The following is a 26,257-nucleotide window of genomic DNA, read 5'->3' as shown; positions in this document are numbered from 1 at the left end:
AAAAAAAATTTTTATAAAAACGAACATAAAAAAAACAAACTAAATAAAAAAGAACAACTCCCAGTAATAGTCTTCCTTCGTTTCTCCATTCTAGCTCTATTAGCTAACCTTTCGGCTATAGAAACTCACAATCTATCTTGTTTCTTAATATTTACATATCCAATAGATTAATAAGAATGAGTGTTACTGTCAAGAAAAATGAAAAACAGTTCTCATGGCCATTGAAAAGTCCTGCACTGGTATTATCAATCAACCAGCTCTTCATAGAGCTCAATCTATTAATCTAATTATAATTTTTGGACTGACTCAAATAACATAGGGATTAGGGGACGACGGATAAAAGCACATCGGTTACGAGCAATCAAAATGAAATAAACAGTGATAAGAAACAACAGATCAAATAAAGAACTTTTCCTGCTGAAGAATTGATGGGTTGTTTAAGAAAGTAAGAACCAAATCATGGAATGAATGAGCTTGAAGGTGTTTACTGTGCAATTCCAATAATCCTGCAATTCGGATTATCCTTGTGAAAGAACAAGAGATTAATAAACGTCAATCAGATTCTCTCTCAGTTGTACAAAACACGCAAAAATTACTTATGTTAGGAAAAAAAATGAGAAACCCTCTATCTCTAGGGTATATACCTCCATTTAAAAGCTTCCAGAAAAAAAAAAAAAAAACCCAAACATAGGACGTATGTTTAATTTCCAAAGAAATCTACACACCAAGTTACTGAGCCTTGAAAAAGTATGAGATAAGGACATCTGAAGTAGAAATTTGGCTGTCGCGCACTCTAGTTGTCAATAAGGCGAACTTAACATAGGGACAAATCCAAAAATCCTAGTGAACCCTGTGGGCAAAATGAATTTTCAAGATGGCTTCTGCAACATTATATGGGAAAATAGAATACAAGAAGTTACAGTTCAACCTTCTATTACAGATAATTTCAGAAACCGTTGAAAACGTTGGATGAAACACCATAATATATAGATATGATTGAATCAGGTCAGTGAGGAATCCATGGATATCATGCCAAAATGTTGATGGAATGCTCATCACTCACTTTCCAATAAACTACACTTCTCAGTATTAATGGAATTTGATGTTTGTAATATTCCAGATCCATAACTCATTTTCAAAAGAAAAAATAGACGCAAAAATATTAGATCGATGGAAGTACTTAAGCCTTTAAAACTCTACACTAGAGAGCCGATGGCTTATTAAGAATTCTCCATTCAAGTTTGATGAGTAAGGCTTTATTCTAAATGTAACTCAAATGGAATCCAAGCCCCCCACCCCCCCCCCCCCCCCCCTTGGCATTCTTGTTATTTAGATGTTTAGAAAAATTGATTAGGGGATTCAAATATGTATTTGAATCTGTATCTGATCAGGTTTTTATTGGTATTCAATGGGATATTTCCCGAGTGTCCAAATTTATTTCCACCAAAGGTTCAAAGCGCTAAGGCTGTAATCTCAACAAAGATTAGGATGAGTTTTGATAAATAAAAACAAGAATTGGTAGAAATTCTAATGTCCAATTCCGAATCCGATTATATTTTTAGGCGACAGTTTTCCATCAGTAATGTTCACCCTTGACCGAGGCCTTCGGATGGATGAGAGAGGAGATCACGCACAACCTAGGGGTATTATCGACTGCGTCCAATAGGGGGCATATTTAAGAACCCTAGGATGGGTAGGGAAATGAAAGAGTCTCATACCTTCCTCATTGTTGGGTAGAAATGGAAGATATACAATCCATCTTCTACAGCTGCCTCACATCATGCATGTTGCCGGCCAAAGCCATCCCTTTCCCACTGTAGATTGCACTGTGTAAGCTGTCCAATGCCAAGATCCAAGCAGAAAAACCTCAATCCGTGGAGGCACCTTCTTGGCTTCTTCCCCCACAGATTGCATGGCACTAGCGACTCATCCTTTCCCCGAACCAATTCTTCATACATGGACTTAACCAAGTTGTTTTCCATAATCAGCTGAGACCCACAAATCAACAAACTGAACTATTCCCCTAACTCCTATTGCCTTTGCAAGCTTGCCCTAGTTGTACAACAAGGGCATTAATTCCTTCTTCCTCAACCACAAAGCTTCCTCTTTGGCCTTACACCAGCCTTGTGTTGCTTGGTGCCAAACCTCACAAAACTGTTTAGGCAGCTAACTCCACAAGCAAGTAGTCTCAGACCACTGCAATCATTGACCATGTATTACTTCAATTCCTTAAAATCCTCTACTGATAACTTTCCTCTTCGCAGGTTGCACCTACTCCGTACCCTCTTTTGTTTTCCATATCCTTTTCTGTGCAACTGAGCAATCCTTAACATCTTCGAAAAACTTCACCAAGAAAGTGTCCCTGATGATTATACCCTCCCCTATATTAACAGCGTTTTCCTGTGTCCATTTCTGTCTCAGAAATTTGAATTACAAATTTAGTTCATCATATCAGATTTCCATAAAACAACCTTCATAACCATTCAATTGACTACTAAACAACCTGTGAAAAGTCAATATCTATAGAGTTCCATTGATATTATCCCACCACTGGGCAGCGGGATTGCCACCCATCCATGCTAAGATAATTCATCCATAGAAATGTCTTGCACTAGGACATGGCTGATGAACATGAACCTGCATCTGACATCAAAAGTGGAAACTGGAAACTCACTATTATTATGGAAGGACCAGAAAGCAACTGAAATTCATCCTCGAAGATACATGGATGACCAAAATGCAACAAGGATGAGTAGACAAAGACTAGTGAAACAAGTAGTGCTTTACCTTATTATACTGCTTTTAAGCATTCCTTAGCTTGTGTTGTGAACCTTTGATTGGAGATAAACTCCCATTCCCTCCATTTCACTCAACAAGAAATCATATTTCTGCATTGATGAGGACAATTTAAAAATGGTCAAGAAACATGGCACAACTACTACTTGCAGCAACATGGTGGACACACAACTTGACCCAAACCTTGAAGATCTCCTCCCATGATGACTCCTCAATGACCATAGGATCTGTTGCACATCTGGCGCAATTATAGTTTTGCTTGCTCTCCCAATGGTGTTTCGCACTGTTTCATGAACACACCAGGCTTTAGGGCATCTGAAATTAGCCCGTTACAACCGCTTATCCCAAAAACTCAAGCTGTTAAGCAACAGTCACAACAATGTATATCAACTGCCATCAACAACCCCCCGCACGTGCAGGTCCACACGCACACGGTTCTGCACGTGACGCCGTCACGTGGCACCAAAGCGTAGGGGCATAACACATAACACAAACCCCTCGCACTTATTAGGGGTTGAACACCCGACCTCCTGGCTCTGATACCATGTTACAACAGCTTCTCCTAAAAGCTCGATTTGTTTAATAAGGGTCACAACAATGTATATCAACACAAATCAACATAGCTGATTAGCCATATCAAAAACTAAAAAAGTTTGCCATCCTGGATGTTTGGTAATACACATGGTTCTTCTCTCAATCATATCCAACACAAGTAGTAGTCGTTTTGGGTGAAATTCCTAACCAAAACAGAAAATAATACAGTTTCAATACTATGGCACAAATAGGGAACATGAAATTAAAGACCAATAAATATGAACTCTGCAATGAAATTTAGCTCAATATTCGTCTCGACAACAGCAAGCTTGATGTGAAGAGATGAAATGGACATACTTGTAATGCCCTGACAGTATGCTTGCACTACAACCCTCGCTAATATCCCAAATCCCTCTACAATTATTTTTGCAAGAATCATTGCAGCCTGCAACAGTAACATGAGTTGACCATCAAATATTAAGCAAGGGCATTTCTTGTTAAAAGCAAGGTACTCACAAACCAACCCAGGTTCTTTCAACCTATTTAAAGGTGAGAGTTCTCTGAGTGGCCAACTTGGGAAGCAAACTCTTAGTGGGAGGACCTCAATATCTGCCATGAAGTAGTTCAGGGGGGACCCAAATTTTGTGGACAAGTAAACCCCAAGCTCCCCTGCTCACATGTAAAGTTTTTGCTCTTAGAATTTTTCAAGTGGAAAAATAGAGCTTTTGAAAATCCAAACTATGGGAGAGTGTACAAAAGTAGTCGGTGTAACGGTGGGTGAGCATTGACCTACATGGGAATGCATGCCAATACATGGGAGGGTATTGATTGAATTAGGTTCTGAAATTTGACACATGGCCGATCTGCACCTTTTCCTCATACCCTAGGTATCCACCAGTCAGAATTACCATATCACTCTTCCATATAGCAAAAATGATGAATCCGCTAAGAGATCCCTTTCCAAGCAGGCCACTTAGTGGACTTTTCCTCTTATTTATGTATAATATCAATCTTCAAATCCTTTGTAATAGCATGGACCAAAGACACTCAAACTGCCTGATTAAACATTTTCACTCATGCCAACCCTACAAATATCAGGAAGATTGAGAAAATGTTACATTTCCAGAAGAAAGGCTACTCATGCAAAGGAAATATGAGAGACATTTGCCAATCTTGACCCTCCTAATTCCTACTCGTTCCCGCCTTTTTTTGCAGAATGCGCAAAATTGTTGAAGTAATTTTCTTTGGAGTGTATAAAGAAAGAGAGAATCACCTCATAACTTGGAAGGAAGTGAATTGTCTTAATAAGACAGATGGCAGAAGTTATTAGCCTTTGAAGTTGAAGGATAATTTTGGTAAATCGCTACAATTTGGACAATAGACACAAGTAGAGGTAACTTTAGGAAGCTTCAAGGTCAAGTTTCTCTAGGGGGGGAGGTCGGTAAGAGGTTTTGGATAGACTCCAACAATAGGTGGCTTAGGCTTTTGGATTATATCAAGGATAAGCTTTAAGCCTATATTTGTTTGCACTTATCATAAACCAGCTGACTAGAGACATTCATGATCAGACCCTGCGGTGTATTCTTGGAGTCATTTGGGATTCCACAGGTTGACCATGCTTAAAGAATCAATGGTAGTAAGTTTTCTGATTCTATCTTTTTTTGATAGACAATAAAAAAATTAAAAAAAAAAATTTGATACATTTTGTTTGGTTCTATATTCAATTGGAATGCTCTAATAAATAACTTACATGTGTTTTCTGTGCCTTTCAACTAAGGAAACCATAGTTGTTAAGGCATCGCCTAGGAATGCAGGCTCTTTCTTAAGTCCAAGGCAACAGCACGCCTTGTTCACACTTCACGAATTTACGTTGATTTATGTTTATTGCTTTGTTTTTCGATGAGTATACTTATATTATATCCTATACTTTGTTTATTATAGATTGATTTTCTCATATTAGATCATTACTACCATAATTATATCATATTGTATTGATATGGCTTTTATGTTGCATATAAACATAAGGGAAAAAGAACTCTGTCCGGGAGTGTGGCCCACGCCAGCACTCCCATGAGTCTATCTCTCTCCTCTTTATGTGAAAAGACACCTCTGCCCCCTTGTTTTAAGGACGAGAGATATAGACACACGAGAGTGCTGGCATAGGCCACACTCCCGGACAGAAAACTACCTCCCTAAACATAATTATATAAATTTATCATTGCTATATTACATCTAGTCATATATTGCCCCCCTAGGCGCCCCTCCAATGCATTGGGTCGCCTAGTCGCCTTGACAACTATGAAGGAAATGATTAACCACTAACTCTTATGTTGAGAGTTTGCTATCCCCCCCCCCCCCACCACCACCACAACCCCATTGGGCTATATGCTTCCCTAGAGTCTTTTCAGATTGATAAGTCATAAAGAAAACTTTGCAGTCTTCTGGACACTTTGAAGGTGAGAGACCCTGGAGTTTTCAAAGCCAAACATGTGTATTTCCATAATATTGACTCTTTGCTATTCTACCAGTGGACTGTGCATAAAGAACCAATGGTTGTAAATTTTCTGATTCCATATTCAACTGTAATCTTCTAATCCACAGCTTCCAATAGCTTTTCATCATTTTCGTTAAGCCATACAAATACTGTAAACACCTCTTATACACTTTCCAACAAACAAAACAATACTCTAATTTCACAAAACAATAGTTTAATTTCAAACATAGAGAGTTCAGAAACTGACCCTTCAGAATTCAGATTTCAGGAAACCAGAAGTCAAAAAAAGTGTGGCATGCCATCAGTCAAACTGCTATGGAATTGCCTTTACATGTAAATGACTACAGGCCCAAAAATGAGTCCGTTTATGTAGGGTTCCAGGAATGATGTCTACAAAAGCAATACACCAAACCAAAAAAAATAAATTAATAAGCATATATTACAGAGAGATGGCATTTTAGTTGTGAGGATAGTTGATGATCATGGATGATCTCTTTTTACTTGGCCCATAGCCCATGGTTTTTTTCCTTCCCTTTTGTCCTCCTCTCTTCTTTTTTTCCCTTTTTTTTTTTTTATCCAAATCATGCTCTATTCTCTCACTATTTATATATTATTTATTTATAAAATAAATACCAACACAGAATCACCATTTCAGTTCTAAAGTCAGATTTAAACCTCAGGGTCATACCAACCAATACTCAACAAGAACCATGAAAAACTCTTCTTCATATTTCAGTCCGTTGCTTTCCAACTCAACTTGAAACAGAATAAGAAGAACAGGAACAAGAAGAAGTTAACTGTTGATGAAACAAATACTAGGTGGAAATAACAAAAACAGGGTTGATGCAAGAAGTTGTTCCCACAGCCTATTCAAGCAATGATTCAATTCTATCTAAATCAGAGGGAGGGAAAAGTGGACGGCTATTGATAGAAAGTAAGGTTTTGGAATAGAGTTTAAGGGGAGAAAAGCAGAGTAGAACTAGACATGTAAAAAAATATATGCCAACATAGGTCTCTAGCCTTGAAGATTCTCCTCAGGACTTACTTGATCTTATATATTGATATTAAGGGCATCTAATGAAATCAAATGCAAAAATTGAAAAGGAAGACAAATCCAGAAGGAAGGGAAGAAAACAAAGACTGTAAGACCATCGTGTTTTTCTTTCCAACAAAGAAAAGAGAAAGCATTATAATTTAAAGATCAAACTATTTAATTGTATCTAGTTGACATTTAAGCACCATTTAGTATAGCTTTCATAACTCATTTCTCATTTTCTTATTTTCAGTATATACAAAAATTGAGGTGAAAATTTCATTTGACAAAATTAAATCATAAAATGGTGTTCAATGTAAAATCGAGCAACCTTTTTCCTCCATTTGCTCTTCTTTGCCAATGAATCAATGATGAAGACACATCACTATTGATCCAACCATTCCAACCTCAGCCAGAATTGAGCCCTGATTAAAGGCCTCTCTTCCACCCCCTTCATATTCCTGTCCATGTTGACTCTCGCCAGAATCGAAAACCAGAAACAGATCTCTACAATTTTCAAATTAACAATTAACAGAGTGGTTGCAAGAATTCACCATTTATGACATGACTGAGACAAAGTAATCTGCAATGTTTTTCATTCTGAAGATAAAAACGAATAAAAGAAATGCATTTGAGGATGGAACTGAGTTCTTGAGGAAGACCTAAAGGTAGCAAACACCCAGATGGAGTTGGAAATCAAGGCAACAAAAAATATAAATAGTAGAACATGTGGAATCTGGAGCAAAATATTTTTCTCTAAAATTTCTAAGGCACTTGGTTAAGAATTTAATAGACTAATAGAGGATTCAAACTATGGAAATCTCTGCATTTCCTTTAGCTTATTGGAATATCCCACTAGAGAAAACACACACACACAGTCCATTGACCCTCTCTTGATCAACCATTCTGTCCTTTAAAATGAAATTTGAGAATGAAAAAATAAATCTAAATCCATTTCTGTACTCTTTTTTTCAAAATGCTAAAGAGCGAAAAGGGCTACCAAACAATTGATTTTAGCTTCAAAGCCATTCTGAGTCCAAAGTAAGAACTGAGAAACGAAATATTATACTGGACATCGCTTAGTATTGAAGTCATTTTCAGAGGCAACCCCAGCCCAAGATGAGTTCTCTCATATTCCAAATTCCCAGAGCCTCCGGTACCACAGACGAGACAGTGAGGCGTTTAGCCCCGCAGAAATGAAGCGACAGAAATTTTGAGATTCCAAGAAAAGGTCACGGCAAGAACCAAATATATTAATTTGTAAAGCACATGCATTGTAACGAAATCAGGTATGTCACCATCAAAATCCATTCAGAAGGTAACACAATTATCATAATTGGCTGCTTATAATAGCTCGAGCAGGCAGGTATTGCCCAGACACCCTTAAGCACCCAGCAGTATAGGCCACACCTCGAAACGTTTTACTAGTTCAATTCCCTTGGGGCCCCAATGTTTTTCCTTTGCATCTCTGTCTTGTAAGCATTGGTCTCATGGCTCCATACAAATAGCTTCATATTGCGATAATCGGAAATCCTCTCTACCCATGATGGAGATTCTTTGTTTTACATAATAAACAAGATTCCCACAAGTATAATTTGCAAAGGACATGTTTATTTCAATTCAAACCATTGTGAGCTATGCAACTTCTCCCACATCTGAACGAGAGAGAGAAAGAGATTGGTTCTAAAACATAATGGAGACGAAGTGACGAACACATCAAAACCAAAGTAATCCATTTACACCAGATTAAAGTTAATTGAAAAACACAAAGATTGCTTCAAATCAATGAACCATCAACATCAAAATTCTGAGGGAAATAAAAGTTAGAAAGGAAAAGCATCCCAGAATCACAAAAAATTCAGCTCAGAACCAAAAAATAAACCCAACATAGGACGGATGCAAAGAAAAGAAGTCGCAAGAACTATTAAACTCACCCCATATCTACTAACAGAAACACAGTTTCCATCTTCGGTGAGTGAGGGTTAATCCGTTGCAGTTTGGTGTGAAAGTCTCTGTCAGTGCAAGCCGGTCCATTTATTTATAGAAGCGAATTTTATAAATGGAATAGTTTGGAAATAGGACCAGACGGTCGAGCCGGATTAACTGTAGAGTTTAATATTTAGAAGCCTAGAAGGGGAAAGAAAGAAAATGGCGCACGTGGCACATCTACATCTACTAAGCCGTAACACGTCAGCGGGGGTTGTGGGAGTGAGTAATGGATTAATTAATGAAGACCATAAGTTGTTTTCATCTTCTTCTGCCTTCTGTTACTCTTGAAGTTGAAAAAATGGCTGCGCTCTTTGCTTCAGCTACCTCCTTCGTTGTTCCTTCGAAAGCTCAAATCTCACCAATCCCTAACGATGTTTATTGTTCGAGGCCTTCCCTCCGTTTCTATTACTCATCGTCTAAGGTGAAAGTTCGAATTGGATCCATGAAGTGCCAAGCTACTGGAGAAAGCTCTCAGACTTCTTCCGATCGAACAATTTATCAGGGAATTTACGGTCCCTGGACTGTTGAGCCCTCGGATGTTCGCGAGGTATTGGTTTCTCATGATTCCTTTTTGTTTCAACTTAACCACTTGGTTGCAATTACTTCATATCCATGGAACTATAGCAGAAAAAAAATCACTTCGTATTGGAAAAACTCTCTCTCTCTCTCTCTACCATTTTGGTTTCTTTTCCCCGTTAGTTGAACTTGTTTGAGGTTCAGATTGGTTGCGCTAACTTTGCACTCTTTTTCTACTATCATTGATTGAACTAAATTTTAAGTTGAAATTGGCTGCAAAGAAATAATTTTTGTAAGATTTGCTTTTGTTGTTGCCCTGTTGTGGGATCACCGATGAAATTTACGTATCTTGAACACATTTCCGTTGATTTCGAGCATTTGTTGATTCCTTTTAAATCTTCCATTACTGAGAGAAGTGTGAGATTGAAAAATCTATCCTATGAACTTGCTCCTGGCCTTGATACTCATTGTTTTTGTTATTTAAGACTCCGTTTGTTTCCAGATAAAAACCATGTAAAAGGAAAATTTTCAGGTAAAACTAGAAATAGGATTTACCTTAAAAATGTTCCTTTGAGGGTCAGATATTGTAAGTAAATTCAGTTTGAGAGACATGCTAGAAAAAATTGAAGTTTCGGACTGTCAAAGTGGGGAAAGCATACTGGCTGAAGTGCTTGGAAGGATGAGCAACAAAAGATGGATGATAGTTAATCCTGGAGAAGACACTAAACTGACACTGAGTATTTGCAATTCTTTACCCCAAAAGATACAAGCGAAATAGTCTAGAAAGGAGATGCAGGAAATGAACTATCTGTCTAAACCCTAAACCTGATCAATTTTTTACATAGGAGTTCTGACTGCTAAACTCATCCCCATTGATGTGACGCATGAGGGTAATTACTTTCGCACAGGAGTTCTCTCACCATGTTTAAAAATCAATCCACCTTTTTTATTTGATTAGTTGCAGTTTGTTTCTGAGCATTTTTACATGACCATTTTGTAGTTTATGACAGGTACTGTTGTATAGAGCAGGTTTAGTGACCAGTACTGCGTCATTTGTCATTGCGGCTTCAACGTGTTTTGTACCAGACACATCATTCAGGGAGATTGTAGAGCCATATCTTGATTTGTTATATGCATTTGGAGCTGGAGGACTGGGCTTATCATTGTTCTTAATTCACATATATGTTTCCGAGATTAAGCGCACCCTACAAGCATTATGGGCACTTGGTGTTGTTGGATCTTTGGCAGCATATTTAAACCTTGCCCAGCCAATTGGCCAGAGCTTGACTCTATACGTTGTTGACAATCCAACAGCAGTGTGGTTTGTTGGGCCTCTCTTTGCAGCTCTGACAGGACTCGTCTTCAAGGAGGGTAACACCTATTATCTTGTATTATTTTTTTCCATAATGGGTCAGTTGAGTAACTGTTCTCCTGGAATGAGATCTTTACATGTCTGACATAATCATAGCCTCATGGGGCCCTTAGGGAGCGCTGCCTTTGCCCTTGCTTTAGCCGCCTTAGCCTCTTCCTCTGCCTTTGTTTCCTACCACACCATGCCGCGGGTGCTTACCTTCAAATCTTTGGAAATGTAACGTAGAACCAAAAAGAAGTTCTGTTCATTGAATTTCTGAATTATCAAAAAGAAAATTAAAGAGGAAAAGAATATTAAAGCACAAAGTAGCAATAGCAATGTGGGCAGGTTTCCCTATGCCATACCTGACCCTTTCAAAATGATCCAGAAGCATAACCAATGCACCCCCCCCCCCCAAAAAAAAAAAAAAGAAATCTTCATGGAACTCATTAACTGTACATGGTAACCGGGTGGGTAGCTGCGTCGTGTACAGGACAGGTACCAGGGGTTTTTTCAAATACCATACCTGAGCCATTAGGGGTGGAGCAGGATGTGTAACTGCTAATTAAATTTCTATTGATTTTGCAAGCAAGCCTGTTAACAGTCTTTTGCAAGATGTCTAACTCTTGAGACGTCAAAATTTTCATTCATTTCTCGGGTATCAGAAAGTCATTTTTTATCCTCCCAAGTTATTTGGGATTCAGGTGGTGTCATTTTCTAAAAAGTGCAGAAGCTGGATCATTCTGTCATAGTGAAAATTGTCCATTTCTCTTTCAAAGTAATTTGAGTAGGTTTTTGAAAGGCTCTACTGTCTGCAATGTTTTTTTGTTTTCCCATGTGCAGTGGGAACTACTGTCTGAATATTAGATTTGTTTTTTCCTTCAGTCTTTTGCTTGTCAATTATAATTTGTTTTGCAAGTATGGTAAATTTAGCACAATGGTGATTGATGGATTCTGTAGAATTTAAATATTCTGTACTTGATGTTCCCTGTACAAGCCATGAGAGAGTGCAGGAAGCATCTATATCAGTAGGTTTGTAAATGCATTGGGATTTAGTCTCATTAGTATGGCCAGTGTATTTACGAACTTATCTCTTTCTTTCCCAATTTCATGGCATGGACAACAATGTGCACAAATTTGCCATCTGAAGAGAATCCTAGTGGATTTCATTATATGCTTGTAAGATACTCTCTTGGCCATCGTTTGGTTACTTTTGCCAGAAGACTGGGAAGGGAATGCCATTCCCAAAAAAAATTGGAACATGCATTTGTTGCTTCTCAGAGAATGGAATCCTAGGACCAATTCTGGGATGATGTTCCCAACAAATTATGTGTCCAACAAAAGAGGTGGGAAAGATTTTGAGGGAGACCTGTCCCTCATGTCTCTCGTCTTTCTCACCAAACAACATTGAGGGGAACCCCCTTCCTCACCTTTCCCTTCGCACAGATCTTCCTGCCAAAACAACCAAACACAGCCTCGTAACTTTTTTATTCCATGAACAAGTAGTAATTTTACAGGTTCTTCTCTTTTAATTCTTGTGTGGCTCAAACAGGCCTCTGCTATGGAAAGTTGGAAGCTGGTGTTTTGACTTTCACTATCCCCGCACTTCTTCTTGGGCATCTGGTACTTTCCCCTGATAACGTTTAGAACATATTTTTTTTCTTTTTCCATTCTGCACTTAATCAATTAGAATGCAGGTTCAGGGGTTGCTGAAGGTGATGATTTCCCAGCAACATCCACATTGGCAGGGATATAACTGAATTTAATTTAAATTTTGACCAATTTTAGGAACAGAGATTTAAGCATCTCTAAATAAACCAGAACTGCTTTTTGCTAAGAAAGTGGTGTTTCACATGGTGCACATCTATAGAAGTGGCCAATACAGGTCCGCCGAATTGGGCAGAGTGTTAGGTTTCAAGAATGAAGAATAAGATAAAGAATATAAGAATGATAAAAGAAAGAAGCTGGAGAGATGCTAGAAAGAATTTCAGTTCCTTCCTACTTCCTGATTACCAATGGGACTCTCATCAATCTTGATCTAGATAGGATACTGGAGCCTCACCACCACCGTTCAGAGGAGTTTTGTAGCTAAGAAACCAGAGCTGTAGACAGTGCTCCAATGTTTCATTAACTAAGAAAGTAGATACGTGTATATATGTTACAAGATACACATGAACCTTATCAAATTCTAAACCATAGAAAGTAAAAGAACAAATCTAGTTAAAACCCAGGACTGTGACAGCCATAGATTTGGCTGTTCAACCAACCTCTAAGCCCATGGAAGAGACTGGCCATATGATAGGGATCCCACTGGAACTCCATTGAAAACTTGTTCCTATTATGTTTAATCTGCCAAAAAAAAAAGGTATAGGTACTGCAAAGATACCATTGAATTGATGATTAAAAGCATCCTACTTTTGGCGTTGGGTATATATCAAACGACCACTACCACCATGCAGTTGGTAGACAACTCTTGCACCTGCACAATGCTTTTCATGGTCACCTTTCATATGTAAACTTAAACCTCACTATGCCACTGACATGTAGACTTTTGTTCCTACCCTTCATACATTTACGTTAAGATCATGGCCGTCCTCTTGGAACATGCAGACTGGTTTAATGGATGATGGAGTGAAACTTGGTCTATTGGGTTTATGGATGGCTCTCTTTGCCGTATTTGCAGCGAGGAAGTTCACTCAGCCAATTAAGGTTCTTTTTTTTTTTGTTAAGATGATCTCAAATGCAGTAATTTAACTCAGTTAATCTTGTCTTTCAATCTCTGATTGCTATTGATTTTTAATCTTTTATTTCTCCTATTCAAGGATGACATTGGTGACAAATCAGTGTTCGTGTTCAATGCACTCCCTGAAAGTGAAAAGAATGTTTTGCTTGAAAAACTTGAGCAGCAAAAGTTTGGCCAGAAGCTTAATTAGAAAGTACAGTAAAGCACCCATTAATTATATGAAGTAGGATGCAACAACAGCTCGGAAGCAGATCATCAGGGTATGTCTACTATTCTTTAGTGTATTAAACCTTCTTCCTTACCACATTATTTATTATGACTATTTGAATTGTGTTGTATTATTGCTATTGATCAATCACTTTGGAATTCCTGTTATGTTCAACACTTGGTGCAAACCTGGATATGTTGATTTGTTTGCTTTATGATATGCTCTTTGGTCATTCAACAGATCTCATGAAACACTGGTTGCTGCACTCGCTAAATGTGTCAAAATCACTATCTACCCAACCTCCAGATTCTGCACTATGCATTGGTTTTTTGTAACATTTCCACATGAATGTAGGCTGATAATACAGTTGCAATGCTACAGCCTCATTTTAATTGTAGTAATAATCTTAACATTTGTAATAGTTTTTCCTTCTTTTTGATAGGTAAAAATCAATTGTAGTTGATGTTCAACTCTTGTTATAATGTTCCTCATAGACTCAATCTTACGATTATTCATTTTTTTTTCTTTTTCTTTTGTTGGACAAGTCAACCAGTGGGTTAACTGACTACTCAAATTGTTTGAAGTTTGAACAATATTGAACCATTCGATTTCAGGTGAGGCATTACGAACATTTTCATTAAGCTTTTGAAAAGACAAGTTCTAGTGGGGTTTGTATGAGCTAAAACCCACAAGATATGATACAAGATAAGTTTACTACATCCTCTTATGGGGGTGGGGGGGGGGGGGACCAATAAACTGATAAATTAAATCCTATACAACACCAAAAAATCAATGCTGATCATGAAACATCTAGAATGTAGCATTGACAGTATCTGATATTACAAGCTATGGTGCTAGATTGCTAGGAATGGAAAAACCTGATCCAACTTGCTAAGCTAACCTGGGCCTCAGTGTTTCAGGATCAATGCCTCTCACACCACACTTGATTTGACTCTGGGTGTGGCAAAAGTTGATTATAATCATGTTCCATTGAATTGAATATTCCAATCCTATCTGGTTATTGTTTCCATATATTAGTACCAGTCCAATCCTAAACATATCCTGTTGTGTTAAAGTTCTCCATTGCACTTTTAAATTTGGCAATTCTGAAAGACATACTATCATGAGACATGATAAGGAAAACAAATATAAAAATTCATAAAAAGGAAGAACTGAAGGGTGGAACTTCTCGTCTGAAGTAGCTGTAACCTTCTTTAATTGCCTCTTCTCTTGCTCTCAAAAGTTATTTAATTCAAGTGTAGAAAAGGATTTTCAAAAATCCAAAAGTTATTTAATGGAATATTTATATAAAATGACTGGATTACCTTCATTGAAAAAAAAATATGTTATCTTAAAAAGGCAAAAAAGTCTTTTTTTGTATTAAAGGGCAAAAAAGGTTACAGCTAATTGATTCACCACTTTTGTCACCGTAAGATTGTTTTTCCCGGAATTAAATGATGCAGTTGAGCAGAGATTTAAGAACAATAGTTCAAAATTGAGGAAGCTTGGAGACAGGACTCACCGGAGAGTGGAAGTAGAATCAGTGGATTATTCCTTTGCCTGTGGTCGACTCAGCCTTTTAATTCCACCTTGTCCTAAGACTGTCAGGATCAATTCCTACAAACGTGGAAAAGAGAACGGAGAGGTGATGTGACCTTGGATTAAGAACTCAGTCGAAATCTGTCGAAACCACCAAGATATCTCGGTTTCGTAGGTTTTCAAAACGAATTGGAGGTGGATTTTTAAAAATTCAGAGTTTAAACCATGTATTGGTGGTTTCGATCGAAACATGGTTGAACCATTTTAAACCAGGCCTATATAATACCTCATCTCGACAAAGAAAAGCATATCTCAACTTGGTTTTGATTAGACAAAACCCTTCTAACCAAGGTTTCCCCATGTATAGAAGAAAGTACCAGATTTCGACCTAGTTTCGGTTGGATGTGACCCAATGATTGAAGGGTGATGCCATAATTAGATGTGTAAAAAACAGGTTTTAAAAACACTAGTAAATGGGGATTAAATAACAAGTTTAAACAAACACCCTCAAAAAAAAAAAATTCTAACATGTACACATTGCTAGCTATGCTTGGGGAAACGAAAGGCAGAAGGTATTCTTCCACAGCAAATTTTCAGTTTTAATTTGATCAGAGCAAGATAGCAAGATATCTAACGATCTTTGTTCATATAGATTTGAATGTATAGCAGTTGTGGATATAAGATGTTGCATGATGGCACTATATCTTATAAACAATAATTGTTTTTGAATACTGTTTATCTAAAACAATAACTCTACTGTTCCATTGCGATCTTTTATTCTATTCTTTAATACAACTCCTCTAAATAGCATGTATATAGCTTGCGCACAAAAGACAGTAGTATCAGAAATTTGAGAGATCCTATAAACTGCTGCGCATCATCCATTCAAGTTCATTTATGAATGAAATGCCAAAGCAGCAGTGGCAACAACAGCCAGATGACTTAAAAAAGAAGGGGGCCTCGGCTGTAGCGAATTCCATTGCCCAATGATAACAGTTCTTAGTATATAAAAAAAAATCGTCAATTTTCACTCACGACAATGAAGGATTATTCAAAGTCATCACCATCATCAGATCGAACATGAAGAGGACTTGATGGTGAATCATTTCCTTCATCCACCACCTCTCTAGCTTTCCTTCCTCTGGTGACCCTACCATTCTGTTTTGACATGCAATCACCAGCATTATCAGCCTTCTTTCGCTTAAAACTCCACTTAGGTGTTCTCACAACCCCAGGATCCTGCCAATCTTCTCCAACATCTACACCCGCAGCATCAGGAATCTCTTCAGATATTTTGCCATTCTCAACCTTGTCAATAACCTTTGAGCAATCTCCATCATCAGCTTTCCTTTTTTTGCAAGTCAATTTCAGTTTTCTCTGCGCATCTTCCGCATCATCAGATGACTCAGTGACATTAGTTTTATCATCGCACAATTCCTCAGCATCAGGCTTCCCAGTACCATTAGTTTCTTCTTCTATCGACTCAGCACTAGACTTCTCAGCAACATTACATTCCTCACTGGATTCTTCAGTGTCATCACTTGATTCTTCAGCATTTTTAGACGCCTCCTCCTCACTCTTATTTTTGAGAGTCTCAATAACATTCATCACGTCTCTATTGACCTATAATAATCAAACCCTCATAGATTAACTAGAAGTTTTGGAAATTGGAGTGAGTAGTCATTGCTCTTAGCATATGTATTATAAATCATACAAATCATATCAACAGTTAAATAACATACCTGTGGGTTTTGAAGGAAATCAGAAATGTCATTTGAGCAAGATGGGCATTTCATAATATTCTTCCGTGCCCTAAGTGTCCGCCCACCCTGACGTGTCCTCTCCTTTACAAAAGTCTGGCCAACAAACACATTCTCCAAGCAAGGCTTGCAAAAATTATGAGCACAAGGAGTTGTAAGTGGAAGAGTCATCACATTACGACATATCAGACAGCTGAATTCTGCATGAAAGCAGACATTACATCAAAATAAACAGAAGTGAATATATAAATTACAATTCAATTTATGAAGACCAAACCCCTCTTCTTTTTTTACATTGAGAGTTTCAATACCATGATCTCATCTAATCAAAGACTACATTCTTCATTTCCAGTTTGATGAAACTGGAAAGAACAGCTGGACTTTCACCATCTTAGGAGTTCTATTTATTGAAATTAACATTCGAAACTAGCAAAAATGGCTTGGGAAGTGTACCTTATTCCACTTCATTTACTGCGGATAACCAAAAAGATACAAAACACAGTGAAACAAAACCCTAACTACATGGAACAAGCATGTGGGAGACAAGGTACATTTTACGAAACCCTAGAGGAAACATTAGATTCCAAATCATGGAACAGGCGACTGCAATAAAAACAGTCATTTTAGCATCGCACAGATAAAATATCAAATTTTATACAAGTTGATTATGCAGAAGCCATATTTCCTAAGCAAGGATCATGATGTAGCATTTATCTTTGAGCACTATAATGAACAAAGTCAATAGCTATTACTTAAGAACGAGTAAATTGACAAAGAACAAAATCAAAAGGAAGCAAACCTTTTAGGAGCTTATCCTTTGCTGTCATTCTCTTTGCTTGCCTAATAGCCGCCCTCATCTTCTTTATTTCTCCTGGACTTCCAGTGGCCACTTGTTTCTTTCTGCTGGATGGTGGTGGCTTCTTCCATTTCCAACAACCATCTTCCTCCTGCAACAAACGGAGTAAAGATTGAAATGCACCATGTGATTGCACAGAGTTGGGAGTTGTGGAACCATAAAGGAGAAAATTAAAAGAGAATATATATGTTGTAGCATTTGCTCACATCATAATCCCAATGTGGGCTTTCTTTCCTTTCCGTAACATCCTTTGCTGCCTTAAGCTCAGGAATTGAAGGAAGAGGTCTTGGGCAGTCTCCATGCTCATCACTACAGTTTACAATACAGAGAAATTTACCAAAAGAGAAATTCCATAAAAGGATAATAGGGAGTAATTGATAATCCTGGAAAATCACAAACCTTGTCCAAGGTGCAGGTTCATTGTCACAGCGAACAAACAGATATCTGCAAACCTTCATACCCTTATGTTTTTTGTTTGGGGGGAGAAGGGTAACGTGTTAAAAAATCTGACCAGGAGAAAGGCAATAGATGGCAATTCAAACACTAGATTCCCCACCCTTTCAAAGAGATATCCTACCTGAATTCCAACTTTACGCCAACATTTTTCAATCCTATAAACACCGTCATACCGCACTCCAGTTTCTGGAGCATAAGATGATCGTTTCTCTTTGTGGGACCTGTCCATTAGATATTGAATAAAATGAATGTCAAACCAAGCGTGGCTCACACATGAAGGGATTGAAATAGTAAACATTTTAAAGAAACCCCCCCCCCACATTCACAACTTTTCTTCTTTGGGGAGTGGGGGTAGACCATCAAATAATCATTAATGGTCATATTAGTGCAAATGGGATTACAAAACATCAATGCAAGTAACTGTAAATTCTAATACGGGATATGCAAAAGGCAATAAAAATTATTTGAATTTATAATGACTTCACAATATATTTTATTACATAAACAAAATAAAGTTTAAAGAGTGCAAGCCCACACACACAAACAACTACAACAGTCTTTTGGGCACAAGGACGCCTAAAAGAAGAGCTCATTTTTATAACGTAATAACACCTTGATTGTCTAAGAGAACAGCAGTAAATAGAGCTTCCAAACATATATATTACAACTTGTCCACCTTCTAAGGAACCCACTAATTAAAGATAGGTTTTTGGTAGAAAGAAAACCGACAGAATGTGTTTTTTGGACTGGGAGCAAGAACAAATGTTCCAATGACTACTCTTTGAAATGGAAAAGAGCTTATTCTTTTTCTCAATTAAAAAATGCCTAGTCCAATTCTAATTATAACTAAATTTTCATTTGATACACAGACAAAATAATCTACACATTTTTCAACAATTTGAGTGCGCACTCCTTGTTTAGTTGTGTGTACTAGCATGAAAGCATAACCAACATGAATCTTACCTCACAACTCGAACTGGATATCCCTTCTTGCAGCTGACACGAAGAGATTCATTCATATTTTTGAACTCCTGATCAAAGGATTGCAGCTTGTTTGTGCGCTTATTCCCACTCAAATCTCTTCCACCACTACCAACCATAAGAGCAAAGAAAGATAAGTTCCAACAAAATAATAGGAACCAGCAGTGACGAGACAGATACATGGAGGATTCAAAACTAATAGTAACAAAAAATCAAAATCAATAATTGTGGATGAGAATTGATATCAACCAACCATATGCAACTAGTTCTCCAGATAGGTAAAGCTTGCAAAACAGGAAAAACTATTAGCAGCGTATCACATTTCTTCGTGATAGAGGTGGAGGGGAGATATAAAACACATTAAAGATGTTAACCCAGTCGCATGCATGCACCTAAGGGAATCCCATACTTCGAACTTGGAATTTCTGCCAAATAACCTTAAAATGCAAGATGCTATTTTACCAAAGGATTAGCATTTTCTTCTAGTGTGTACAGAATGGGCAGCACTGACAAAAGCATGAAGTGACTAATTCTCCATTCATAGCTTAAATGGAGCCACAACCTTCAACTTACAATAGGATAGTATGGTAGAGGAAGTGTGCTTTCAATAACTAACTACAACAAAAACAAGGAACACCATTCCTTTTTGGGAGATGCTTCGTTTAGCAGTGATAAAGCTTCCAGTTGTTGATAAAAATAACTTGGGACCAAACCGTGTTTCCCTTGTAATACCAGGGGGGGGGGAAAAAAACATTGAGGGCAATATGAACCGAATGCATAAATTTAAAGAAGATTCTCAGTATTTACTTTTTTCAACACAAATGAAAGAGTCCGGTCCCCATCTTTAATGTGTACAGGGCAATGTATTATGGGTGTATATCTCTTAACAAAGACAGTTATTCAAGAATATGAATTAGGTGTAGGAACAAACCTCCCTGTGTACAGGAACCACTCGCCATGATCCTCATCATCTTCGTAGCCTCCGGAAAGTGCTACTGACTGAGCACCATAATCTGCTTGACCAGCAATCCCTGCAACATGCGGAAGGTGGGTTCCCCATTGCCGGCATTCCATACGATCCTCCCAAGACTCCCCCACCGATACACCCTGCTTCCTGATGGGGTCATTCTCTGCAAGGATTGGCCCGAAATGATCAGGCGGAACCGTAACAAAGATCTTACCACTACATGCATTAGCCTTTCCAGTCTTCTTTGCCCGTTCTGTAGTGAATGCCTTATCAGGTCTGTCTTGATTGTGCATAAAATGGTAGACTTTCAGGGGCCCAGGTTGGTCGGTCAAATTTGACACTTTGGCCATACGTATGGCAACAACGAGCGCCGAGTTGATACGAGGTTGGCTCGCCATCTTGTCCGGAATGGTTCGACGGCACTTCACACAGGTACGCTTCCCCTGACCCACCCATTTCTGGAAGCACTTCAAACAGAAATTGTGGCCACAAGGTGTCTGAAACAGCAAAACAGAGAAAGCATCATCGGCACATCCTCTGACTAAAACAAAAAAAACACAACGGCGGTGTACCTTCACAGCTATTTCAATCAAATCAACACACTTAAAACTAGTAAAATTATTTACATTCAGGCATAGTTTTTTCTATTAGCTTCTATTTCAATGGAAAATGCTTAACACGAGTCGTCTTGAGAGCGAAAGGAAACCCAATAAATATTTTTAAGCAATGTATTTTACGCCACCATACGTATTATAACATCAAACCAATGAGGATCAATGATAAAATTGTCATACATGAAGGACACCATCCCATGGTATTATAGCTTAACTTCTTCTCATTCAAACATCCGCAAATGTTCTTCCTCTGACGTGTAATCTAAGATAAGATTACTAGCAAAGAAATTGAAAATTAAATTACATAATTAAAGATCGATTTTCAGGAATTATTTAAACATGGAAAAAGAACTCTGTCTAGGGAATGTAGTCTACCCAGCACTTCCATGAATCTATCTCTCATCCCATATGAAAAGACCATCTCTGCACTTGTTTCAAGGAAAGAGAGAAATAGACTCACTATGCCACACTCCCAGACAGAACACTACTTCCCTTTAAACATTTACCACTCAATTATACATAAGAACTCAGCATGAACTCCACCATTGACAGGAACAGTCCACCATTAAATGCATCAAAGATTTTACCAGAAAAAAATGGATATCAAAAAAATCCGTTCAAGAAAGACGCACACTATTTTCTTCCCTCTTCACCTCATTCAGCGGTTGTGTACACGGCCGTACACAAAACCATTTGCCTAAAGGAGATTGGAAGACGATAGAAAGCAAACATTCCTCAAAAAATGCACAAAAAAAAATCAGTGCAGAATGTGAAGCGGCAAGGATAGATTTTTTTTTACAGAATGTCTATGTCTACTCGGTGAATAACCAGGCTGAGGCTGAACCAGTCCGTGGTTGCTTCGTTATGTAATTACCAAAATGTGTTTTGGGCTGCCGACCCAGCATTCCACAAAAGGGGGATGGAATTGGATTCCACTTCCTCAGATGATTGTGTTCAGTGGGGTACAAACTGAAACTAAACATTGGCGCTGGAGAACGCCATATTCACTCCGAGGGCGTGATGATACCCCAAAAATAATTATAAAACAAAGGATGAGAGGAAACCAAGGCAGCTTGGCAGTGGATCTTTATCACCTCCAGTACACTGCTGTGTGCGCATCATGCGGTACAGTAACACCCATGTGTACAGTAGATCCCACCGTGGCCATATAGGTGCTGCTATGCCGCATCCAGTACTGGACGTGATAATTTTCCCTTTGCAGTGCACCCTCACATCATAACGGACCACGTGTCACTCAAAAATATGGACTTAAAGGATATTGACGCTTAAACCCAAAGACACGGGGGAGGGGAAGCAAGAAGATAACCCTAAAACAAGGGCCCACCAATCAACTAAGATTTAGCATAAAATAAATCAAAACTAAGGAAAAATGCAGGGACACCATCTCAAGCCAGATCAGCTAGGGAAACCAGTGATGTCAACGACGTCTCTCGGTCAATTTACCGGGAAAAACTGCTACGCGTCCCCCCTCCCGTGTCGGCAGGGAAATTACGCTTCCCCGTCTGCCCTTGGGTGGATGTGGGGGACGAAGAGGCGAAATAAAAGGCCAAAAATATTTTAAAAATCATATTCGAAAGTAAACTGGCACGCCCTTCAATAGCTGTCACTGGAGGAGGGTTGAAATTTTGTGTACAGATGGACCCTTCTATTCATTTATAAAGATTTTACTTGGCGTTCTTTCTCCCATAATAAAATGAGACTTCAAAATAATCACTGACTACAATTGAATGCACTGACAGCAGAGAATATGGATAGATCCAAATCCAAGAAAATACAGTGAATTTTGAGACGTGACCAATCTATATCATTTCTAAACATCCCATCATCATAATTTTTAAGATCACATTTTCCTAAAAATACTCTGCAGATCTACTTCCATGTAAAGTAAGTTGTCCCTCTAAAATCCATTTAATCTCTCAATTAGTTTCTTTTTCACTTTTCCCTGATACTAAATTATAGAAACAGAAAACTAAAACATCCTTATGAGAATATTTCCTTAATTTTCCTTTCGAAAGAAAAAAATATTCACAAATTTAAGATCATTATTACTCTTACTAGTTCAATTCCTTGTTTTTTTTGTTCCTATGGGAGATTGTCCATATCCATATCTTAGACATGAAGTTGATGTCCATTCGAGGGAGTGTATTTATAGTTAATTAAACTCTAATTTTGGATTTTGCTACATGGCTAATCAGATCAGGACCGCTCACGCTATATACTTCAGCTGTCTATGTCGCTGGGCGTGTAGAAAAGGTTAGTGGAATTTTTTTTTCCTTAGACCCATATTCCCGTTAAAAAAGGAAAAATCCCCGAAAATCCCGGTGAATTCGACAGAGAGCGGGGTGCTTCTCTCTTAAACTCGTGTGTGCAGGCTTAAGTTCACCTGCAGAAGTAGGCATCCGAAACAGTCGGCTGTAAGAGGCGATACAAAGTCCGGCCACCGGAAACCAAACTGCTTGGGCAAAAAAGGATCGCATACATGTAAAACAGAGCGATTACCAGATAAAATTTAAATAAACAGTCCTACTCGAAAATGGCAGCGCCAAGTAGATAAGATCGAAAAGGTAAATAAATAAAACTATAGAAAACATTATATCACTATTATAGTTCGTTCGACTGCAGAACAGTTAGGAGAGGGCGCAAAGGAACTCCGTCGATTTCTGAAGAAGGTAACTGATAGAGCAATATTTACATTGAAAGAAGAATTTAACCGACTCAATGTTTTTAAGGAGATTGAAACAAACAAATAATAGATGGGAGCAGTTAGAGGGCTTTCCAATGACCTGCGACTGAAAACAGGACATCGAATGTGTAACTCTAACACCTTAGCAGAACAATCGAACGACTACAGTCGACTGTGAACAAAAGGAAGAAAAAAAACTCTTAACTGAAAAGTTGCCAGATTTAAACAGAACTGGATTGGCAAGTAAAATCGTCAATCGGTCGCTTTCGAATATAAGAAAGGAAAAACAAATCCTTAAGTCTCCAAACCCCCACAAAACTGATTCAAAATTCAAATAGAGAAAACACCAATCGAACTTCGGAAACTAATAAAGGAAACTTTAGAAAATCTAAAGAAATCGAAACTTTCAGCAAATAGATGGGGGAGAAAAATGTACTGACCGTCACAGGTCTTTCCAGCAACTGCATACAAAACGAGCAGTTCAAGCTTTCATCGAAAAGGCCAAGGACATCATTCTTCTTCCTATTCTTCTTCAACTTGGCATCATCGAGATCCGGCGACCGACAGCCTCTGGTCATAAGCTCCTGCCGTTTCCTCGCTTTCTCCTGCACCGTCAGAGATTCGTCGGCCTCGATAGCTCGAATCGAAGAGATCAGATCGGTGGATGTATCCGAAACGCCAGATAACAAGGGAACTCCAACAGTAGGAGCCGAAACATCGCCTGCGGCCGGAGCACAGTCGGGACATTCCCACTGATAAGCGGAAGCTAGGGTTTCAGGGCGAGCGGATAGACAGCTGAGATGCCAAGGCGTAACGCAGGTATTGCATATGAGTTTATCCTCGTCCGCAGGCTTATTCCTGCACAACATACAAATATCATCTCCATCGCAAGGGAGTTGCCGTTGCTGCGTTGTCGCCATGGATGAAGTGAAGTAAAGAAGACACACCCAATGGCGAATCGTTTTATACGGTTGAGACGGGACCTTTGGGTTTTTAAAAGCGGAGAGAAGCGGCGAGGGCGGAGTTTTGAAATGACAATTCACTTTTCAGACGGGTTTTGAATTTTCCCTCTTTGTTTGGTAAAAAGATTTTCGGCTGTATTGCCTCAAGATTTTCACTTTGACGTGGATTTTTTAATTTTTTACCACTTACGATTTATGGTTTTATAAGTAAACAAATGAGTGACTGCTGATCGTTTGTTCGGATTGTCCAAACTAACCCTATTCTTTTCTCTTTTTTTAAATTTTAACACAAATAATTAAAAATTGAAACATTATCCTCGACAAGTAACATAGGGGAGCGTACCAATGAGGGGACACACGATCTTAAATTGGGGTAGAAATATTATTTTATATGAGAAAGAGAGATATAGAAACAGGGTCATAGTGATTAGATTAAAATCCTATCCGATGGCCGGATCGTGGAGCTTAATTGACCTTTTTTTTTGTCTTTTCTTCTTGAGCTCGTTATCGTTGGATATAACATTTGGGAGGTGTTGAACTCCCATGTCCGCATTTGTAAATGTAGGCACCAGATAGAATATTTTTCCTAAAAAAAAAAAAATTTATATTGTAAGAAAGATTTTCCCATGAAAATCGTTACTATATCAAAGTGCATAATGCAATTTCCCACCAATGAGAAGGATGGGTGATCGAATGGTCTAGTAAACAGTGTTTAACGAGGAGGGAGAATATAGAGACCTCAGATGGGATGAGAAAGGATGTGTACATAAATTTGCACATCGACATTGTGAGCTTCTTCTTAGTGCACATAAATGTACATATTCACGTGGTGAGCTCCTTTTAGCTTCTTCTTTTCAATTCCCATATTTAGATTAAGCAAAATAGTTGCAATATGTTAGCTTGCACTTTCGGTCCATGATTGTGCTGGGCATGGGACTCCATGCTTGTCTTCAATTCTGATGTTCTCTTTCTATGTAATATTGGGGCACATTTAGAATATTTATTTTGTTGTTTATTTTCACATGTATGGAAAAATAAATTTTAGGAAAAGGAAGAATGTACTGCGCTTATACACAATCCTTTATACCCTTTCTTGTAATAATAAAACATGGGGCCCATATAAACGAATATTTTTTATTTCAAACCATGTGGACCCCATATGGATGGTATTATTTTCTACTCCCTCATTGATGTGTAACGCGCGGATTACTCTACTCTTATTGAAAATCATCCCACATATATTGTATATACTTAAACACATTGTATTGTCTATTTGGTATATCCTATCCAAATACTTTGAACACACGGTGAGAAAAGAAAATATACTTCAAAAAGTGCATTATTATTATAATTATGTGCTAAGTTGGGTGCCCAATGGGGCCACCCTTATTGGGGTGGGGGGTGCAAGGTTAGGGACTAAGGAGGCAAGGGTTGCCTGCACAACATGTGTGGGAGGGGGATTCAAACACGAGACCCAAGCCCTCGGCCCTACATTCTACAAGCAGGACACACACTACTTGAGCAAGTCAAGTGCACAATTGAACAAATGGGTTGTGGCACTTCCTTTATAGACACTCATGTCCTAAGTTAATAAGGAATTAATAGGTGCACACCAAAAAATTTCTTTTTTTTTTTTTTTGATAAACCTCGTATAATTCTACTTGGCAATAGACATATATGGTGGTAAAATGTGTGTAATCAATGCTATATTTGTGACTTTTTTAGGACAAGCAATCTAATAACTTTTTTTTCTT

The 26,257-nt window shown here is 38.2% G+C and overlaps 2 protein-coding genes and 1 long non-coding RNA gene across 5 annotated transcripts; 1 reads left to right on the top strand and 2 right to left on the bottom strand.

Moving 5' to 3' along the window:
• Nucleotides 1–5,863: 5,863 nt before the first annotated feature.
• LOC122653619 lies at nucleotides 5,864–7,450 on the bottom strand. The gene is made up of 2 exons (XR_006331834.1): nucleotides 7,412–7,450; nucleotides 5,864–6,214 (listed from the first exon to the last, which is right to left on the bottom strand). It is a non-coding gene; the product is annotated as an uncharacterized LOC122653619 (long non-coding RNA).
• A 1,661-nt stretch (nucleotides 7,451–9,111) lies between these two features.
• On the top strand, nucleotides 9,112–14,131 carry LOC122655971. 2 transcript variants are annotated; one of them, XM_043850376.1, is made up of 6 exons: nucleotides 9,112–9,393; nucleotides 10,373–10,733; nucleotides 12,266–12,336; nucleotides 13,324–13,422; nucleotides 13,536–13,710; nucleotides 13,899–14,131. In XM_043850376.1, exons 1-5 carry the CDS (start codon nucleotides 9,145–9,147, stop codon nucleotides 13,644–13,646), a joined length of 891 nt encoding a protein of 296 aa, XP_043706311.1. In that variant the 5' UTR covers nucleotides 9,112–9,144; the 3' UTR covers nucleotides 13,647–13,710; nucleotides 13,899–14,131. The 2 variants fall into 2 exon arrangements, with proteins under 2 accessions (XP_043706311.1, XP_043706310.1); XM_043850375.1 differs by having other exon boundaries at nucleotides 13,536–13,716; nucleotides 13,905–14,131.
• Nucleotides 14,132–16,490: 2,359 nt separating this feature from the next.
• On the bottom strand, nucleotides 16,491–24,605 carry LOC122656826 (E3 ubiquitin-protein ligase ORTHRUS 2-like). Of its 2 annotated transcripts, XM_043851485.1 has the most exons (10): nucleotides 23,982–24,602; nucleotides 20,188–20,720; nucleotides 19,239–19,364; nucleotides 18,397–18,496; nucleotides 18,219–18,280; nucleotides 18,026–18,128; nucleotides 17,763–17,910; nucleotides 16,946–17,163; nucleotides 16,761–16,826; nucleotides 16,491–16,600 (listed from the first exon to the last, which is right to left on the bottom strand). In XM_043851485.1, exons 1-10 carry the CDS (start codon nucleotides 24,459–24,461, stop codon nucleotides 16,571–16,573), a joined length of 1,866 nt encoding a protein of 621 aa, XP_043707420.1. In that variant the 5' UTR covers nucleotides 24,462–24,602; the 3' UTR covers nucleotides 16,491–16,570. The 2 variants fall into 2 exon arrangements, 1 of the variants encoding a protein (XP_043707420.1); XR_006332178.1 differs by lacking the exons at nucleotides 16,491–16,600; nucleotides 16,761–16,826 and having other exon boundaries at nucleotides 17,124–17,163; nucleotides 17,763–17,924; nucleotides 23,982–24,605.
• Nucleotides 24,606–26,257: the final 1,652 nt, after the last annotated feature.

Source organism: Telopea speciosissima, chromosome 3 (assembly GCF_018873765.1).
Source record: "Telopea speciosissima isolate NSW1024214 ecotype Mountain lineage chromosome 3, Tspe_v1, whole genome shotgun sequence".
Lineage (NCBI taxonomy): Eukaryota > Viridiplantae > Streptophyta > Magnoliopsida > Proteales > Proteaceae > Telopea > Telopea speciosissima.
This window is presented reverse-complemented; position numbering and strand designations above follow the sequence as displayed.

Bases quoted from the DNA above. Each gene is read 5' to 3' on its own strand.
- LOC122655971 (XM_043850376.1), top strand. From the start codon at position 9,145: ATGGCTGCGCTCTTTGCTTCAGCTACCTCCTTCGTTGTTCCTTCGAAA. The intron at 10,734-12,265 runs GTAACACCTATT...TGGCTCAAACAG, and splicing joins AGGACTCGTCTTCAAGGAGG to GCCTCTGCTATGGAAAGTTG. The intron at 12,337-13,323 runs GTACTTTCCCCT...TGGAACATGCAG, and splicing joins CACTTCTTCTTGGGCATCTG to ACTGGTTTAATGGATGATGG.
- LOC122656826 (XM_043851485.1), bottom strand. From the start codon at position 24,461: ATGGCGACAACGCAGCAACGGCAACTCCCTTGCGATGGAGATGATATT. The intron at 16,827-16,945 runs GTATGTTATTTA...TGATTATTATAG, and splicing joins ATTTCCTTCAAAACCCACAG to GTCAATAGAGACGTGATGAA. The intron at 16,601-16,760 runs AATGCTGAAGAA...CTGAGTCATCTG, and splicing joins GTGAGGAGGAGGCGTCTAAA to ATGATGCGGAAGATGCGCAG.